Source organism: Ixodes scapularis, unplaced genomic scaffold, assembly GCF_016920785.2.
Source record: "Ixodes scapularis isolate PalLabHiFi unplaced genomic scaffold, ASM1692078v2 PGA_scaffold0__279_contigs__length_252992795, whole genome shotgun sequence".
NCBI lineage: Eukaryota > Metazoa > Arthropoda > Arachnida > Ixodida > Ixodidae > Ixodes > Ixodes scapularis.
Window position 1 is genome coordinate 28,888,727 of NW_024609835.1, and position 20,176 is coordinate 28,908,902.

Genomic DNA, 20,176 nt, shown 5'->3' on the forward strand with positions numbered 1-20,176 from the left:
GTAGCATTCATAGGTCCTCCACAATGTTACGATGTCGCTCCACGTTAGCCACGCGACGTCACAAACCATCAAAAAAGCGTGTGGTCATGTGACATTGCAGTCCCGACATCACGGCGTTGGGCGAAGCCACGGTGTCGCACAAAGACGCCGACCAGAGAGTTTCCTCTCCTAGGATTCGTTACCGCTCCGGCACTAGCGTCAGACGCCGACTCCCGTAAACGCCGTGACAATGGCAACGCGCCGCCGCCATCGAGCCGACAGGAAGACCCTAAAGCCGCGGTCACACAGCTCAAGCATCCTACAAAAGGCACAATGTTCGCTGAAGACATGCCTCAGGTACGTTCAAAGCAGGTTTGCTTCATGCATTTTAGATGTCGGCAGACAGCATTTGTACGATCAACAAGCACAACCATCGTACGAGAGTTAAACATGCCTCAGACAGCGGCTGCAACTTTTCTTTTATACGACGTATGTATTCGCAACGCGACCGCGGCTTAGAAGATGGCCTCCGTAAATGCTACACATCTCAGAAAGGGGGCGGCAGTGGCAGGTGCACCCACTTTTGACCCCCGCCGGGGACGGCTGGAGCGAGATGGAGGACGGCAGCAGGTACTGCACTTGGGTGGGGGCCATGTGGAGTTGGCGCACGGGAGCCCCGCCGTCGGGCGAGGGGGGCATGCCCGGCCTGAACATCACGCCGGTCAGGGGTGCCGCCCGGTCACCCTTGGACGGCGGGGGGCTCAGAAGGGTGTACTGGGATGCCCCGGGCACCAGCAGGGTGTGGCCCAGGTGCCCATACATGGGCTTAGACAGGATCGGCACCGGGTTGGAGGTCGTGCGCAGTGGGGATGCCTGCCCACGCGGGACACGAATTGTTAAAGTTAGTCCAAATTTCGATAGTCACTCGTTTGCCTCAAAATTGATTCAATGCATCGATAGACACATCTGAACAAGTAAACCAAAATACAAAACACAATCTTTTTTTTTTGTTTTTTTTTTAAGCTTTTATACGTTTTACGAGGCTCCATCGTCAAAGGTAAAAATTTGCAACAAATGTTGTAATTTGGGTCGAATTTGGGCAGCACAGCTTGTTCCTTACAGGTTACAAGAAATGTGATGGTGTGATATGAATGAGCTTTGGCTCATGCTAGCAAAGCAAAAAGAAGCACACAAAATACCACATTTTCTAGACGTACATTACACAGAGAGAGAACTAAACTATTTATTGTCCGAAACATGTCGCAGCTTCGGTTCAGCTAGTTTTTCTTCGGAGGGGGTAATGCAACATGCGTGGCCAAGTAGGCAGTGCACGCGGCTCCCACGTGGAAGAATCGAATTTGAGTCCTGCTAGCCCAGTTTTTAACGCAGAAAGTGTTTTATGGATCGTTTTCTATTAGAAAATTTTCATTAAAGGAGCGTCATGACGAATGTCATGAATGAGTGACACGCTGGGAGCATAACAGACAATAAGGTTTTATACAGACTGTATATATAAAGTTTGAATGCGGCAGGGCTCGAACCTGGGTCTGGGCGGTGGCAGTCAGATACTGTAGCCACCAGTAGTCTTTTTTTTTTTTTAACTCTTTGACGGCCATTGTTGTACATGTACGGAGGCAATTACACATTTGAAAGTGTCCGCCTAAATGCAAAACTGCGCACACTGCGGGAGGTGCTGCTATTTGTTATGCCTTCGGCAAACTTTAAACGTCATATTCACAAGTTTCGCCTCGCTGAGCTAATTATAGTTTTCAAATTAGACGCTCCGCGCACGTGATGCTCACTTCACTTACCGACCGCTTTGGCAGTGGTGTGATTGAGAGCACTGGTTCTTCTGATTAAGATTTCTGATGCTTTTAGGAATTAAATTCGAAATGTGAGAACTCATCATCCGACTTAAAAGCCTCCTGAAGTGCCTCGGGTTAGGAATCTAAAACTGCTGGAATGTTCCAGAAGTGGACGTGCCAAAATTGAACCCAATGGAAGAAAGGAGAAAACTTTTCGCCTTCAATATTTTCATTTAATGCTTTTAGACCTAAACATCTTGCAAGTACTGTACGTGCTCGCACTAGATAACTTAAAAAAGAAACTGTTGTTTTATTTTTTTTTATGCTACTCCATTGGAAACAAAACCCAACCACTGGAAAACATCTTTTGAGAAAAAAAAGTTGATTGTTGAAGGTTAACGGTTACTAGCACAGCTCGTCTGGGAGGGTACTAAATGATTATAGGCTTGAGCGTGTTGGTAATCTACATTGAATTAAAACGAAAGAAACACAAAAGAGGCCGAAACAGACGACACAGCTTTCGACTTGCAACTACAGATTTACTGGGGCGGCTCGCTGCTCAGAGCTCGACTTGGGGAGGCGATGGGGAAAGGGGGGGAGGGGGATGAGGGGAGGTGTAAGAAACACAGGGAGACCGTTGCGGGGGCGAACACAGCGGGCGGTCGGGAGTCTGGTCCACGGCGTGGTCTGGTCCGTCTCGCCTCTCTCGTAGACGACACCTCGCGTCGCTTCGTGCCGTCGGGGGCGCGGCGGAGAGCGGGGGGAGGGGGGGGGGGGGGGGGGGGGGGGGGGTCATCGGAATTCCCCGGGGAAGGCGCAAGACGGACCGGAGCACCAGAGGGTCAGGCGAAAACAGAAGAAGGCGAGAAGAAGTAAGAACAGAGGGCGGCTTTCCGGGGTTGTTTTTGTTTGCCACTGTTTTCCCAAACCTTTAAGTTCTAGTGCCGCGTGTGCTGGGGGGCTCCCCTCCCTCGCAGGAAGCTAATCTCTCTCTCCGAGAGGGAAGGGGAAGGGCCGGAAAGGTTTGTTGTCGCTGACTTGATACTTACGGATTCTATTATTTCTTTTCCGAATCGAGATCGGTGTCCACCTATGATTTTTGTTTGGGTGAAATGGGGTGTGCAAGAGGAACATTTTTTTGCGTGGACAACAACCGGATGCACGGAATCTTCGGGCGGGCTCGTGATCTCCCTCGCGTGTTCACGGACCTCCGCCCTCCTGCACTAAAAAACACGCCCAGTGCTTCCGCCCCTGCGCGCGAGAGAAAGTGTACACGATCCCTCTTTCGTGCGGAGCGGAGTACACCGGTCAAACGGGCCGATGTATCAACGACCGTCTCCGTGAACACGCGAGGGAGATCACGAGCCCGCCCTCCTGCACTAAAAAACACGCCCAGTGCTTCCGCCCCTGCGCGCGAGAGAAAGTGTACACGATCCCTCTTTCGTGCGGAGCGGAGTACATCGGTCAAACGGGCCGATGTATCAACGACCGAAATGGCTGGGAAATCATGCGCAGCACAATTTCCCAGCCATTTGATATGCATTTTTTTTGCTTTACTATTTGACGTTTTTCGTCAGCCATCTCGTCTTCAGTATGCTGCTTTCTCTTTCGAGGCATTGTGAAAACTGAAACACATCCATTGACTGCCTCGTGCCACGCATGCGCGGAATGAAAAAAGGAGGAGGCACGATGTAGGAGAGGGGAATAAAGTTGACAGGAAGAAGAGGCAAAATTGTTTTGTGTAATAGATGGGAATGTTTTGGGGAGGGGAGTGGGGGGTGCCAAAAGTTGCTTTGTCATTCGCTAAGCTCTGCTACTGTTCATAGATAACAATGATCAGCCCTACGTACACTCTACAAAAAAATAGACTCACGGCCCTCATTACTTCTTAGCACACTTTAGTCTCGCAGAAAAATTTTAAATGTATTTTATTTCTGCAGAAAAAGTTGGGAGACAAAGCGTGCAGAAGGATGCACACATTTCTCCCCTTAAAGTTACTGAATTATTATAATTAGTGATAATAAATTAATGCTACGCTTGTCTCATCAAAACCAGCCTTAAGGTACTCCGTGTAAAAAAAAAATCATTTCCTAAATTCTTCAGTGAACGGGTTCTCAAACTCTGTCCCAAAGTACCCGCGGGAGTTCCCCGCCCGCACATTTTCTTTGCCCATCCCACCCCCAGGCAAATGGCTCCTCGAGCTCGAGCGCAGTTTCGGAAGATCCGAGCACCGCTTCGTTGCGTCGACACCGAGATGGAGAGGAGCTCTTCGACTATCTGCCAAGAGAAGCAGGCATTCCTTGGGATCGACGAGTTTGAGAGCCCTCACTTCCGTGGTCCCATTAGGCCATGTAGGTAGGAAGCTTCTGGAGTAGGCGGCCTTTGAAACCGCCAGAACAGAAAGGCCAGGCCTGAGCTTGGCCTTTCTGTTCCGAGTTTGGGGAGCCTCACCGCGGCGACCTCTCGCTGCTGCCTGTCCTCCGAAAGGGCGGGGGCCCTCTTCTTGGGCGAGTGGACGTCCCTGAAGACGGCCCCAGTGGGCTGGAAAGCCAGGTGGGGCCCCATGGGGCGGGGGGCCTCCCGGAGGGGGGCAGGCTCCCGCAGAATGGGCGTGGGCCGGTGCGTAACCTCCCCCGGAGGGGGGCCCGTGCCCAGGGGGGACAGCCGCGGGGACGCGTCCGACGTCCCGCCCTCCGAGTCGCTCTCGGCCACCCGCTCCTTGCACTGCAGGTCGATCGCGGGCTCCATGTCCCCTGCAACGACGCAGCCGAAAGGTCGAACGCAGTGCGGAGCAAGTGCCAGTCCGCAGTCCCCCTCCCGTGAAGGCAAACAAAACTATGATTATCTCTATAACGAGTCCCGATTATGGTACATCTACATACAGCACATAGCCTAAGGCAGCTGTTCTCAAATGGGGGTCTGTGAACCCCTCTGGCGTCGCTGAAGGCCTTCGGGGGGTCTTTGAAGCCCGCGGCCGTCGGTCAAGCCGAGCAATAAAATTTTTTGTTTACAGCAGAGATGTTAAGGGCTAGTTTCCCCAGGATCATATCCTGTACCAAACAAATGTGGACACAACACTCTGGTTTTTACCGTCGCTCATAGATGGCGGTAGCTGTCTAGTGTGTTGTGTTTGCCGGTTGTCTGCTTGCCGCCGTCGCTCATAGATCGCGGCAACCTTTCCAGCCTCAGTGACCAGACAACTGGTTGCTGCCGTCGCTCATAGATGGCGGCAACATTTCTTCGGAAGAAGAAGAGCAGGAACGGAAGGAGCGGCGATGTGCTCAGCAGCGCGAATGGAACCGCCGCGAAACCGCTATCGCCTAAAGTTCCACTGTGTAGAGCGCTTCAGATTCCCTCGCGATAGAAGAGCAGATCGCTCGCCTGGAAAGCCACCGTTGAGAACAGAAGCTACAACTTCACTGCTCTTCCTTCACCAGAGTGGAAAGGATTAAATTTTTTTAATGATGTTGGCTGTCTCACAAAGCTACATTGACTAAACCATGTGCACTGAGCCTGTTTCAGCGCTTGAAGGTTGGTCTGCATGCATTCAGTTTTCTTTCTTTACCCTTTTGTCATTGTAATTGTTCAATGACCCACCTCCCCCCCAGTGGATGGAGACCCTCATCACTTCTGCAATAAAGAACGGGTCTCCAAAACATTGGTGGTTAAAAACCATTAATGTTTGGGAATAATTCACTGTCAGTAAATTCTAACTCTACCAAAGCAGGAGAAGCTTCTACTGCAAAATCCTCCTACACTCTTTCCACTTCAGACTCTTTCCTCCTGCACTCTTTCCACCAAGCCGGTTTCTCAAAATCGGGGAAAACCAAAAACCTCAAAATAGAGCTGTCCTTGAACAAGAAAAACTCAAGCTACGCAGGGAGAAAACGTCCACCTGCAGCAGTCTTTCTGAACACAACACCCATAAAACCGTCCTGGAGGCTGCTTCTATCTTCAAAACCACATTCCCTACCTTGTGTCCCTTTCTTAAGCAACAGAAAGCCACAATTCCACACATAGTGTTTGTCGCAGCTGTTGGGTAGGTAGAACGATAACCGTTTATTCAGAGCGTTAGAGATTATACATAAAAGGACCGACACAGGACGACGTCACCACTGGCTTCCGCCGTAGCGAGTGTACGTGTCACGGTTCACTTTTTCCTGTCTGGCACATCGCGGTGCTGCAGTCGGCAGTCGCCTCTAGATGCGCTCTCGCGACACTGTTGGCTACAGTTCTTGTCGGAAACCGTTGTCGTGTCACTAGAAATGTTAGTGGCAAAATATTGTACAACACCGACGGATGGAAAGGACACTGAGACTACTTGACCACGGTGAGTGCTTAGAACAGTGGTGAATCAACCAGTGCAATGGCAACCTTATGTAAGCACGAGAAATAACTTCATCTATCCAACAAGGTACACAATTGCAGCTCTTTAAGAAGCTATTGATCCACTAGAGTCAATGACGCAGGTGGTCCTCCAGCCTAGTCACAAACTTCACTTGCCACTTTGCCACTGTAGTAGTCTTGACACTACTGCAATTCTGTGTTTTGTGTGCGACAAACTGTGGTTCACGTGCACTGGTGCGAAGCAGTGGAGTTTGATACCAGAGCGCTCTTGAAAAGCGCTAAAGCTTGATGAAAGACACTGGAGAATTCTTTAGACATTATTCATAATTTTCAAATATTCGAAAAACTCAAATACTTTATACACTAAAAGTGTTGCGAATCAAATGAAACAGCAAACACTATGAACACACCGTAAAATACTGAGCAAGCGCCCACTCAAAATTCAAAGATAATCGCAAAAAATAGGGGATGGGCACATGTGAAGTCATCAATTTTACATATATGTATGTACTTTGCATAGTTTTTCAGATATTTAAAATTTTGGGGGTGGGCGCTTAGTGCGGAGTGGGCGAATGCACGGTATTCTACGGCAGCTGAAAAATTATTTGAAGTTAGGAATATTCGCACGCATTTAAATATACTCTAGCAGGAAGAGTAAACCAGGAGGATGTGACAGAGACAGGCACATTCTGCTAGAAGCATACTTATACCAACACGCTCGTTATAAAGATACACGAGACTTGTCAAAAGTCTTAACCCGGCAAAATGGATGACCTGGCACCTGCCGAGAGCTCAGACTAGAAGTGTCAGCCTACCTTCATCCTCGCAGATTATCATTCTCTCATCGTCGCTGGAAGCGTCCCCATCCTTATCCGTGATGCTTCCCATGACGGCACTGTTGATGGAAGACTCCGACGCAGCCTCGGCCCACGACGCAGGAAGGGCGCAATTCTGAAACATTGTCCGCAATCAGCCGCGGTAAAGGAACAAGCAGCTGCATGAACAAAGCACTAAGAGCAGACCGCTTCCGAAGTTTGGTGACATTTAGTGGCCCAAATATAAACAGCTTTTGCCGTACTGCTCCAGTGCATGCTTCTCCTTTCGGTTTGAAAGTACAACTGGGCAGCATCATGTAGAAGAGGGACGCCTCATCCGGGTTGAAGATATCTTTCTGACGGTAAGTTTTCTGAAGCTCGGCGAGTCGGTGGTTGCGCCAGAGGTCCACAGACGCTTCATCCACTGTGCCACTTTCGTCGTGTATTGGCTTCAATATCACATTCTTCCGCTTCTTCAAGCGGTCAAACCTTATCTGTCATCAATGCGGTGGTTACTGGAAGGTTGGCTGCCCTGACTTACTTCAGTCAGCACAGAAACGCTGCCTCGACGTCTGAAAACTTGGAATCCTGGAGACTCTTCGTCTTGCTTGAAAAGCTTTGCTCAAAGCCGCCAAAGACTTTGTCCTCGTTTTTCAGTACTGCTGATAGCACTGATGAAAAAATCCCAAATTCCTTCGTGATACTGGACTTTGTTCTACTTCCTTTCTCAACTTCCCCGATGAGAGCAACTTTCCTCTCAAGCGTCAATGATTTGCACTGTTTGGGCTGTGCCATCTTCACAGTCAATCGAGTCACGCACCAACAATGTCGGAGAATTCACAACCAATGACCGAATTGAACACTTGACACTTGCTCATATGGCACCGTGATAAGATCGAAACACCCGGAAAAAAATGGCGAACAAGCAACAAAGAACAGCAATACTCTCGAAATGAACGAGACACCTCTGTGAGAGACGTGACTGACAAGACGTCGACCAGACCGGGAAGAGAAACGGAAGAACCCAGAAGCAAAGAAGAGAAACAAAAGACAGAGCAGAAAAAAACATGCGAGGGAGAGGGGGCATTGAACGCCAGGCATCCCGGCTTGTCATTGGCCTGTCTAAACGGAGTCGTTGAAACAATAAAAAAGAAAGAAACAATAAAAAGAAAAAACTTAGGACAACAAACTTTTTTGAGGCACACGTCTCTCCGAATTTTTGTGCCTCGCACCGCGCAAAAAACATGGTGCTTTTTGTTCTTTTTCTTATGTGCCTGCACATTTTATTAATTTTTTCTTCTTTTTTTTTTTGTGCACACATATTTTTTTTGTTTTTGGCACAGTTTTTGTTGTTTATTGTGCATTTTTTGTGCTTTTTGCTGACATGATTTTCATATATTTCAAGTCCGCCCTGAAAACCTTTTGAGATAAGCAAGGACAAAATGCATTGTGCCTATGGGAGTTCATTCCATGACAAGGAAATTTTACAACTTAACCACTATTTCGAGATAGCCATGTTCGAGTTATTGAGCTATTTCTGTATGGCTCCACCGACGGTCGCCTACAGAAAAAGTATGCTTTACTAAGCATGACTCGCAACCGACAGTTGCTTGCAAATTAAGTATGACTCGCTGACAACAGCCGCTTGCGGACTAAGCATGCCGGACTAAGTATGACCTGCCTCTGACGGTTGCTTGTGGATTAGGTATGATTCACCGCCAAAGTCATTTGTGAACCAGGCATGCTGGACTAAGTACCACTCGCCACAGACAGACGCGCGCCACCGCAGACGACCGTCGGCACTAAGTTATACAGTAAAGTTTCGTTACTTCAACCTCAGCTAATTTGACTTTTCGTTTAATTCGATCGTGTCCAAAAGTCCTGGAGAGCGCCCATACATTTTTATGAAAGGAAAAGTTTGATAGTTCGAACTCGGGAAGACTCCGCATCGTATAATTCGCCCCGAGCGAATGCGTGTGGGCTCACCGTGCACGGCACCACGGCAGAAAAACCAACAACGTAAGGTGAAACACGGGCCGCTTTGCTGCAAAGCCAAACGTGCGCAAATATGCGTCTGCTCCTCTACGCCATTGAGATGGACAGTAGCGAATGACTCGAGCCAGCGCAATCAATCTGGCAAGGGGCAGCACAGAGAACATAGCACATGGTAGGGTGCGGAGACAGCGCGCTGTCAAAGCGCCTTTCTGTAGCATCGTGTGCAGTCCATCTTGCGCGCCGGGAAGCGTGGGTTCTTTTTTTCCTTTTCTTTCTTGTTGTTATTTTTCTCTGTCACTGACGGTCTGGGCACCCGGCGCCAAAATCGGCTAATATATATATATATATATATTTTTGTAGCTGTGCGCAATATTTTGAGGACGTGGTGTTTAGTTAAGCTGCTCTCCGGAGCATGCTTTTAGACAGTTGTTTTATGCTCAGACGGCAGCAGACCATCTGTGAGTACTTTGGACAATAAAAAGAAGTTTAATTTTACCCGTTTTTCTGTCCTTTTTTTTTAATTCGATCATTCGGATAATTTGACCGAATTTCAAGGTCCCGTCGAGGTCGAATTAATGGAAGTTTACTGTACCTAGTCCAGCTGATTCCGCTCTCTTTCCATATCCTTTTTATCAAACCCCGCACTGCAGAATGCATGGTCCAAGGTTCGATTCCCACTGAGCCCTTTGGTGAATCTCGCTGGTTCAAGTGAATTGTTCTTAGTTATGATTATGTATGAATTATGATGTTCAGGTATGCCTTCTATATGCTTTGTATGCATATGCATTGCCTGCAATGGGCTATACATACTTCATGCTGCCTTGCCCTGCATGCAATGCTTTTTCGTCACACTACAGCATTAGACCCTTTGCATGAAATTCAGTTCATAAACACACTCTATGTTAAAAGTAGTATACTTCAGTGGCAAACAAGAATGAGCTATTCCCCATCCAGGTCTTTCTCCATTTGTTTCAGTTTCAACGATGAACAGAAATTAGAAACAGCCTGTATGAAGCATTGACCTTAGTAAAGCCCCTTTTAAATTCACTACATCAAGGGGCTTAAAGTCGAGTGTGTGCTGACAAGATCTACCACAAGAGCAATATGAACACCGACGCAGCACGTGTATCTGAATCGTGTGTTGCATTGTGCTTAAGTCCCAAATAGAAAGACACGTGCCATTTGCTGGGTACATGTTTCAACTTTTCACATACCAGACACACAAAGGCTGCCATCAGCATGGCACAGCTGCCACAAGCTTGGATCATGATAACCAACAAAGTGGCCAGATTGAATTTCAAAATCAGACCATTGATAGGCTTACTATAATGCTAAAATTCATCCTGTCTGTACATACAAGATCATTGCATTGGTTGAAGAAAATAGGGTGTGTGTAAAAAGTAGTACTTACATCAGAACTTTCTCCATTCTTGGTGACGGTCAGATCTTCCTTTTGGTTATCTGAAGAAAGAATAGCGACACAAGATTTCAAAGTGATGCGTAAACCCGCTAAAGGTCCATTGCACGGGTACCAAGCACAAATGGAAAAAAAATATGTCTACAGTCGCCGACCGTTTTTTCAAACTCCGATAATTTGGACTTGTTCGATATTTCGGACCTAAAGAAGGAACCATGCCTTACCCCATAGAAATAGTGCATATTCACAACCAATGTTTCGGACAGTTTGAAGTCCGAAAGTTCGATTATTCGGACAAAATCGTTGTGAGCGATCAGCGGGGAACACCACCGAGAAGCGGCCATTTTGAATTTAATGTTGGCTGCACATGGATTGGCTTGGTTTGGCAGCGCTCCTTGAGTACTTCCGACTCCTACTGCTAGGTGACGCTATGCTAGCCCTTCTTTTTCCATTTAGCTGCACGTCATCATCATCATCATAATTATCATTTTGCTTTGTTTCCTCCCATTCCTTTGCACTTCCACCCCACTTTCGCGTCACCATTGTGCGCCCTTGGATTTGGGGCTTTCATCTCGTTCGGACAACGCTGGCTTGGACGTCATGGCCCCATCTGTTCTTCTGCTGCCGCGATGCGTCACTAAGAAGCGCAGAACGTACTCGACCATAACGCTAGACAAGGCAGTGATTCTCAAGCTAACAGAAAGTTGCCGAACGCAAACGTAGGTGTAACCTAAAACAAGGCATGCAGGCGTAACTTGAAAGAAGGCACTATTTACGGCCTTTTTAAGCCCACTTGGAAGTAATAAAGGCAACTTTTTTAATCTGCTGATTTTTCGGACTGCTCTATTATTCGGACGTTTTTTCAGTCCCTGCGAAGTTCGGATAATCGGTCGGCGACTGTAGTCCTTAAGATAATTAAAACTTGCCCGTAGTAAAAACTACTCAACAAAAAATTTGTTTATACATGGCTAGATATTACAAAGTATAAAAAATATGATGTTGAAAGTAATTTTGAGACTGAACCATTATTAGCGGTTTTACAAAATGTTAAAGTTCAGTGCTCAATGTGTGGTCACCAAGTAATAAAACAATAGATAATAAAAAATATTTACTATGCCTGCTCTTAAGAATATGCTCTCAATGTTGTACGCTTTGTATATTTATGTATGTGTTGCAGAAAAAAAAAAATGTTTTTATGCCCTAGATGCTCAGATATCCTTCCTACGAATTTGCCAAGAGTAAAAATTTGTGTTCTGAGAAAGCACTGTTTTAGCACGGATTTCAATGCAAATTCAACCTGTAAAGATATTATAAACTGATATTATGGGTCAAATACCGGTCTAAAAAATTAGAAACCTGGCAGACAAAAGGAAAGGACTGCAAATTTCAAAATAGCCATGCAAAAAAAAAAAAAAAAAAAATTAAAAAGTTAAAACGCTTTTGTATTAAAAAAAAAAAAACTTCTATTGTTTTTATTTGGCCTTTGGGATCATGAATATTAATTATATTTCACACTGATGTGCCATGTAGCCACAACAGTGCTTTGAAAATAGCGCTGACGCCTGCGCCTTCCCGACGCATTCGGTGAGGAGGAGGTAATTGTAACGTCACGCAGAGATCTCAACATTCCCTCGCCTACCGCGAGCCTTAACCGAGCAGTGAAAAGCGCTGTACACGTTCCCTCACACGCGGCACGCACAAAGCAGTTGAAATTTCTGGGTACGACGTAACATCCGACGGTTAGTTATTTGGTTTTTCTCGCGTCCAGTGATGTGTTTGGGTCAAATGCTTGTGATATTCGAATTCACGTGACAAAAATACACAAGAATTCACCTCTATCTCCTTTTTTTTTCAAGAACCTATTCAGCTTTTCTTTAATTGTGATTGCTGGAGGTAGGACGGCAATAAAGAGTCACCTGGTTCCCCTTGGTTAGCATCCATTTCCCACTCCCTGCAAGGCGTATTTACTTCCAGCTCTCTAAGGCAACAAACAAATTCGACTTGGACCTCCGAGATAAACTTTCCCTGCGAAGAAACCTTCTTTCCCTGCACGGCCGAGAAACCGGGTGCCAGATTCCCGCGGGGCCACTGGTTCCAGCCAGCCGCATGGAGCGTACCCTCGTGCTGGTCGAGGCTGTCCCCGGAGGCCAGGGTGCCGCCCAGGTCGTCCGAGGTGCTGAGGCACTTTCGCACATCCTTGCACTGGGGTCCCCCGAGGCTCGACTTCTTCCGGTCCCGGCTGCACCACTTCCAGTCCGGGTGGGCCTTGAAGTGGGCCTCCTTCACCTGTGGACGACACACAGGACGGGCTGCTGTCCGGCTCGTTCAAATCGCAAGGGTCGGAGCCACTGAACACCCGCGGAGTACCGTTGACCGTACCACCCTCTCGAACCGAAACATTGAGCCAATCGAGCTATTCGATCGTCTGAAAGCGGCCCGTCCTAAACCCCGGTTTAAAAAAAGTGCCTAAAGGGATTGTGCAGCAGTTCTGAACAGCTGTTGAATTACAAGCGGTTTACGTGTCTTAGTTTTGCTGGGCTTTCTGTATAGAGCAGCACGTTATATAGACCAGAAAAGGAGAATGCTGGCCCATTCGGCCGCTGGTGAGCAGGCTCTGCCAGCTCTGCCCACTCTCATTCGGCTGCACGGAGTTGCCATTTTTAGAGCCATTGATTGCAGCGCAGCGATGCTGTTCCACGACGAAGCTCGACAGTTTGCACTCTGGGAATATTTCGTGGCCCTAGTGGGATATCTCAAAATCGGTTTCCTTTTCACACTGTTCAGCAAGCGGCGAATACGCCGGAAGACTGATGCCCTGTCTCACTGCTTGTGCATGATGAGCTGTGGAACAAAAACTAAACTGATCTACATATACCACTGCAAGCTACGTATCTTCCACTTCTTTAGACTGAAGACCTGATAACTGAGGGACCACTGGCAGCTTCAGAATACAGCAAAACCTTTTGGACAACTCCTGAGGCACGGCGGAGCCGGCATGAATGTCTGAGTTGGGTCATATGCATGGAATGGCACCTTGAAAGAGGTTGTCAGTGAGGCAAGAGTGTCTGGGTGATTTAATAAGTAACGAAGATCAAACCACAATTGAGCCAAACGAATGCACTTGATAACAAAATCTCTTTTGACTGGGCATAGCAAAATAGGTTGTAGGCGAAACACAGTACAGATTATCTGGTTCTGTGCATGGCCCGCTCCATCCTAAGTTTAACAGAAACCTGCAGTATTTCCAGAACAGAAAATTGCAACAATCGATCATAGACGAACACCAGGACGCGTAAACCGATTGTAAACCATTCCATGCCTATGTGCCGGCTACCGTGAACCTAAAATATATTACTACACAGGCTCCCACAAATAAAAATGTAAATTAAGCCCCAGTTTCAAAGCATCTAGTATATCTGTCCACACATCCAAACCGACGACTAAACATAAAAGTGGGAAGGCATCTCTGGACTTGCATCGCGACCGAACAACATGGACGTGTTCCAAAAAGAGAGTCGAGGCCGAGAGAGGACGGATCACCTTGAAGGCAAGGTCGTGATACTGCTGCTTCTCCGAGGGATTGAGGGCGTACCACCACTCGCCCAGGATTTTGCTGACTGTGCGGTTGTCCTGGTTTGGGTGGCGCTTGTGAACCAGTGCCCGGTGGCGCTTGCTGAATATCATGAAGGCATTCATGGGCCGCCGGATGTGGTCCTTTTCCTTGGCCTGCAGCAACAAAGGGGCAAGCAAAGGCGGCCACATCTCCTTGTCAGTTTCCAAAGAGTGTGGGGAAAAGTCACGGGGAGGGTCAATGCTCAACAGTTGCAGTGTGGGAACATGGAAGCGCGTGGCATCGGGTACTATCAGAGTACTGTAATGCCCCGGCGTGCAACTGCAGCGATGCGGATGCACTGCAGTTGTGTACCAGGCAGTTAGAATGCTCCAATACTACCCGATCCACGTGCTCCGGTGTTCCCGCTAACTGTGATTAAGATTGTAGAGTCAGTCCTCTCTATGGCCTCCCACAGAACCAGAAAATGCATTGTCGACCGTGGCCACGCTTTCGAGGTGCCCTTTCTAGAGCCAGTGGCCAATACCCAGGTATCTACTACACAGTGTATACCGAGAAGATGAAGAGTAACACTGGTTTAGTGGTTCCTGCCCACATGAACCACATAAAAAGAAAAAAGAACAGCAGGGTGATTTCAGATAAGATCGACCAAAGGGTGGCTGGCTGACATTTTTAAATCAACTGATGTTTTTATATGCTATTGTCTAGTTTGTCGACGTTTAGCGCACTCAAAAGCTGTCGTTCAAGCATTCACACACCCAAAGAACACTCCTTTCACACAGCTGAGCGCTGTGTGAAAGGAGTGTTCTTTGGGTGTGTGAATGCTTGAATGACAGCTTTTGAGTGCGCTAAACGTCGACAAACATGAGCAACCAACTCGCCCAATCTCAAGTTCTCACATATTGTCTAGTGTCTGGTATAAACAAATCCAAACTTAGTTTTGAGCAGAAAAACTATTTGGGGACAGCAAAAATTGTAAGGCATGAAGAGGTGGACAGTTGCATTAGCGCGCACTGATGGAGGGGGCACGTTTAAGACTGAATAACTGAAACGATAACATTAGGAGAATTCTTATACTTTTTAGACGCAAACTATGGCTACAGATTGCTTGTAATATAAAGTAATAATATTTATTTAAATTTCATTTATTTTTCTAAAAATTGCCACACATGCCTCCTCGATTGACAAGTGGCAAAATTTGGAGGCCTGTATCTCATGAAATAATTTACTAATCATTATTATATAAATTGCAGCTAGTATTTTACTTATATATGGCTATTATTTAAAAAATAAATAAGGTATCTGAGTGATACGATAGTAAGGATATATTTTGGCAAACATGAGAAAAAAATCAAACAACGAAAAATTCCGATGGGAATAAAAAGACACCACCTTCGATTTTTTTTTAAATTTGGGTACCCTGTTATACTCTATTTCGGCATTCATTTCTATTAAAAACATGTTGCATCATTTTATTGACAAAGACGAAACAACTCCCCAAAGTAGGGTCCTTTTTCAAAGCCTACACTTAGCAGTGCCCTATATAAGAAGTGACTCTGAGTTCCAGTTCCATGAAACTAACACACATCTTTTATATATTTTTATTCAGATGAGGCCATTGATAACCATAGGAATCGTTCACACACTAAGATTGAGGAGAAACTACTGTGTACAAAGATATTACAAAGTAGTGATACGAGAAAAGATCCTGCAGCGATCGGCCACTGGGAACTTTGTTTACTTTATTTTCCTAAGGCACTGTATGCTCCTCTCAGTTACCCTTTATCTCGATCTCTCTCTCTTATATATATCCCTGACTTATATCTAGAATAAAAACATATTCAAGCATTTCCTTTCTGCGTGATAATGTTCTGTGGCCTAGCAACAATCCTTTCCTCGTGAAGATCACGATTATGGTGCAATAGTTGGCGGAAGTAGCAGGCGACACTCGTCGCTAGTTCTAGCAAAACGGCCGATACAATCTTTTCTTGCATTTCCCCGCTCGCTGTCAAGGATGAGGGGGTTTGCTTCAACGAGCAAAATATGGCCGCCGGTGCCTGCTTACTGAGCAGTCGTGGCTGTCGCCATCCCACTCGCTGGCGTCACGGGCAATAATATCAGGCACAAAGAGGCACACCGACAGAGAGCGGAACCCCCGAATACTCGAGCCCTGCCTTAATACAATAGAGCGTAAACACTGTCGACATGTTAACGAAAGGTTCACATGGCAACAGTGTCTACGTTTTAGGTAAGGAAAAGCATGTCGTGTGGTACGAGCCGGATTCTTACACGAGGTGCAAGGTGAGCCCCGAGAACGTGTCTGCTGCCCTTGAGTACTTCACGAAAGACAAGCTACAATGTTTGCGCCGAGGTCCCAACTAGAAGGACGTGATATCTGTCATGCTCGACGGGGAGAAAACGTTTGTGCCAAAGCGCTTCCTGACACGCTCAATCCGAGAGGCCTTTTGTGTATACAGAAAAAAACATCTGGATCCGGCGTTGGGCTAACGAAATTTTATCCCTTGCGCCCTACATGGGTCAAATGTACCTATTCCACACCAGGAAGCGTGCGTTTGTGTGCGCTGCACCAATTACAGTCTAAGCTCGTTATAACAGATCTTGATTTTGACCAGGATTTCGGTCTGTTGTAAAAGGAGTATGTTTAGGGTTGTTCGTTTTCGGGTAAAACCCGATTTTACCCGATTTTTACACTCCGAACATGATTCAGGAGAATCGGGTTAAACCCGATTTCTCCCCGAATTCCACAACCACATAACCAACCTATTTATTTTTACGCCGCACGGAGTCTGCGGTGCACACACGCTAGCTACCCTGCCTCGGGACAAGAGTGCTCTATAGTTCATTTCACAAGCTGCGTGCTGCACTATGGACGCTACACGACTCTCAACGAACTGCCCAGCAAGCGCGCCTAACTCACCGTGACATTCTACGGAGGCTGGTTGAAGAAAAGCGACAATAGGCGTTGGGGCCTCGGGGGGACATTTCCGTCCCCCCCGCTGTGCAGGCGGAACCGCCTCGGCACGCCATCTAGCTTCAGCCCTGCTGCACGCAGCTTGTGAAATGCACTATCGATCCCCCTTCGACCGCTGAGGTGTCGACGCCCAGCAGGGACTCTCGAGTAGCATGGCCATCGCGCTGGCGTCCAAAATTTCTCACGAACAACGTCTGAACCAGTCAGCCGCGTAAACAGATCGGGAAAACTTAACAGGTTTATTCCATAGTGAAATATCTGATCGAAGACGACTATCTTCGATCAGAGAGGAGGATTCCGTGGGTGGTGCTTCCCTTGAAGCGACAGACGGCAATCGGAGCTAGAAAACACTGATGTCCCCCCAATAACCAGCTTGAAACAGACCCCTAATTTTAACGCGTTAACGTTACGAAACTCGTAATACGCACCAATAAAAAAAAAGTATTATTGAGTACATTTGTAAATTTAACCCGAAAAAAACCCGAATTTCAGAATGTTTGCACAAAAAACCCGATTTCTTTCCGATTATCAGTTTGAAAAATAGCACCCGATTTTCACCCCCCGAATTTAAAAAAATATAAAACCCGAAAACGAACAACCCTAAGTATGTTGTATGCAGATATCAAGTCGAGTCAATGGTGCATAGAGGAAAAACAACCGAACCTCACAAATCAGTATGTTATATCCAAATGACTGTTCTAACCAGGTCTGTTATAATGAGCTTAGACTGTACTACTACTACCTTTGTATTGCTGCTGTAGAGAACGTTACAGGCTCAACATTCAATACTGGTGAAATGATCTCAGCATTTCTGTGCAACCCACGAACAAGTCTGCGTCTTTAAGGAGACTGTGATCACTGCCCAAAAGGCCAGTCTCTTACACTCGAGGAACTTCATATCCAAGAGGATGAAGAGATTGTGCTTACAACACGGAAGTCCGGTGACCTTGTGAAAAAAACATTGAATCCTGAGACTTTCCAAAGTCGTTCAAGTAATGGTTGAAAGCTGGATATTTCACAACCATATTTGACAAACGCAAGATAAAGCGATCTACGATGAAAAGCAGTGCATGCAACGCGAGAGCATTGTCTTTCATTCTGACTTTGCTTAAAACTGGACCATTGTGCTTCCTGACAAAGTTAAAGCATACCATTGAAGAAAAAAAGTTACGATATCTACATGTGTAGTCACGACAAGAAAATCTACAAACAGCGTTGCTATAATCAGTGAGGACCTATGTGACGACGTCGCTCTCACGTGCTTGGCTCTAGAAAAAGTAAAATGACAGCATCTCCACGTGGTAAATCATGTTGATTGGGGCGAAGCTCTGGTGGTGCTGATGATACTGATTTTGTTCATAGGTAGTGCGGATGGTGCTGATTTGTTTTATTGCTCATAGGTAGTGCTGAGTTCTGGGTTGCGTTTCGACTTCACTATTACTGCTTTATGGTTGGTGAAATGCAGAGCCAGTGGTTCTAGCGGATCAGCTTGGATCCGCTAGAAACCGTGGGAACGCATCTCCACCACTTAAGTCAACGGTCCATGTCAGAAAGAGAATGTCTGGTATGGATCGTGCTTACCTATATACACAGTTGAGCATCTGACCGCAGCGCCCTCTCGTCTATAACGTTGAGCCAATGCATGCAAAGTTTAACGCAATTATATACGCTTTTGACCGCAGTGCCCGCTCCTGTATGGACGTTGAGCGGCTACATGCAACGTTTCATCCATGACATCCCCCAGCTCTTGAGTTACTACCACATCTCAGAGCCCCCTACTCGTCCCGCAGTCGTGGCCAAGTGGTTAAGGCAATGGACTAGAAATCCACTGGGGTCTCCCCGCACAGGTTCTAATCCTGTCGACTGCGCAAAACATTTTTTAATTTTTTTAAGAAGACAGATGGAATGGCAATCGATGTGAGCACGGACGCCGGACGAACAAGGTTAGACCCTAAGGAGCTTCGCCCCTAAAAGAGTGGGTTGAAGACAATGTTGCGGTATATTCGCACATGACATACGTAAGTGACGGGGCCGCCAGTCATATTAAGAATTGCTACCAGCTTCACCAGCTTGCACAGAATGATTGCCCACAAGCCCAGTGGTTATTTTCTGCACCTTTGGCGCTGGCGGACCCGTGAAGCACCAGGCCACGCTGAACAACCTGATGAGAACGTTAAATACACGCAATTCAGACAGCCCGGGACAATGGTGAGCCTACTATTTGAGAAACTGGGTGCATCTTGCGTATCTGGACGAAAATGAGCTTGTTCGGTATCGTCAACAAGAAAAGAAGAAGAGTGGCTGACGGTGCACGCCTTTCCTGGCATTCAGTCTTGGCATGCGTGGCGGCTGTGCAAGTCATCAACAGAAGGAACCTGTGACATATATGTAGCACGGACAGTCGGATCTGGTTAGAAATACATAACTAACCTAAAACATTTTAGTATTCTCTTCATTTTTGTGTGTGTAAGTAAAGTTGTATCTTTTATTTTAAATATAAATTATACCGGAAAGTAATACTTCACAATGCATCACCTTTTCTCGAATCACTAGTCTCTAATATGATACCTCTTAGTACGCTGTATGTAAAATGCTGTATATAGTTTCTCCTCACTTTTAGTGTGTGGCCGATTGCTCTAGTTGTCAGTGACCTCATCTGAATAAAAACATATGAGATATGTATGTTAGTATCCTGAAACTGAAGCTCAGAGTCACTTCTCAAATAGGGCACCGCTAAGTGTCGGCTTTGAAAAAGGACCCCATTTGGGGAGTTGTGTCATTTTTCTCAATAAAATAATGCAGCATGTTTTTAATAGAAATGAATGCCTAAATAGAGTTTGACAGGGCACCCAAATTTTTAAAAAAATCGAAGGTGGTGTTCTTTTTTATTTATTTGCATCGGAAGTTTTTGTTGCTTGATTTTTTCCCATGTTTGCCTAAATATATCCCGACTATCGTATCACTTAGACGCCTTATTTATTTTTTAAATAGCTATGATATGATATGATAATCATTAAATTATTTCATGAGATACAGGCCTCCAAATTTTGCCTTTTTGTCATTCGAGCAAGCATGTTTGGCAATTTTCAGAAAAATAGATAAAATTTAAATAAATATTATAACTTTACATCACAAGCAAGCTGTACCCATAGTTTGTTCTTAAAAAGTATTAGAATTATTCTAACTTTATCCTTTTAGTTATTCACTTTCAAATGTGCCCTCTCCATCAATCAGTGCGCGTTAATGCAACTGTCC

The 20,176-nt window shown here is 46.2% G+C and overlaps 1 protein-coding gene across 3 annotated transcripts in view; it reads right to left on the reverse strand.

Annotated features, from left to right (window-relative positions):
* Window positions 1-20,176, reverse strand: part of LOC115323227 (protein capicua homolog) — a 77,273-nt gene that overhangs the window by 38,622 nt on the left and 18,475 nt on the right. For all 3 annotated transcript variants that reach the window (XM_029983604.4, XM_040503008.2, XM_040503007.2), the window contains 6 exons: window positions 13,899-14,084; window positions 12,476-12,644; window positions 10,353-10,402; window positions 6,947-7,082; window positions 4,236-4,537; window positions 561-852 (listed from right to left, as the gene is read on the reverse strand). In XM_029983604.4, coding sequence (XP_029839464.3) covers window positions 561-852; window positions 4,236-4,537; window positions 6,947-7,082; window positions 10,353-10,402; window positions 12,476-12,644; window positions 13,899-14,084 — 1,135 coding nt within the window. The remainder of the gene's footprint in view (window positions 1-560; window positions 853-4,235; window positions 4,538-6,946; window positions 7,083-10,352; window positions 10,403-12,475; window positions 12,645-13,898; window positions 14,085-20,176) is intronic.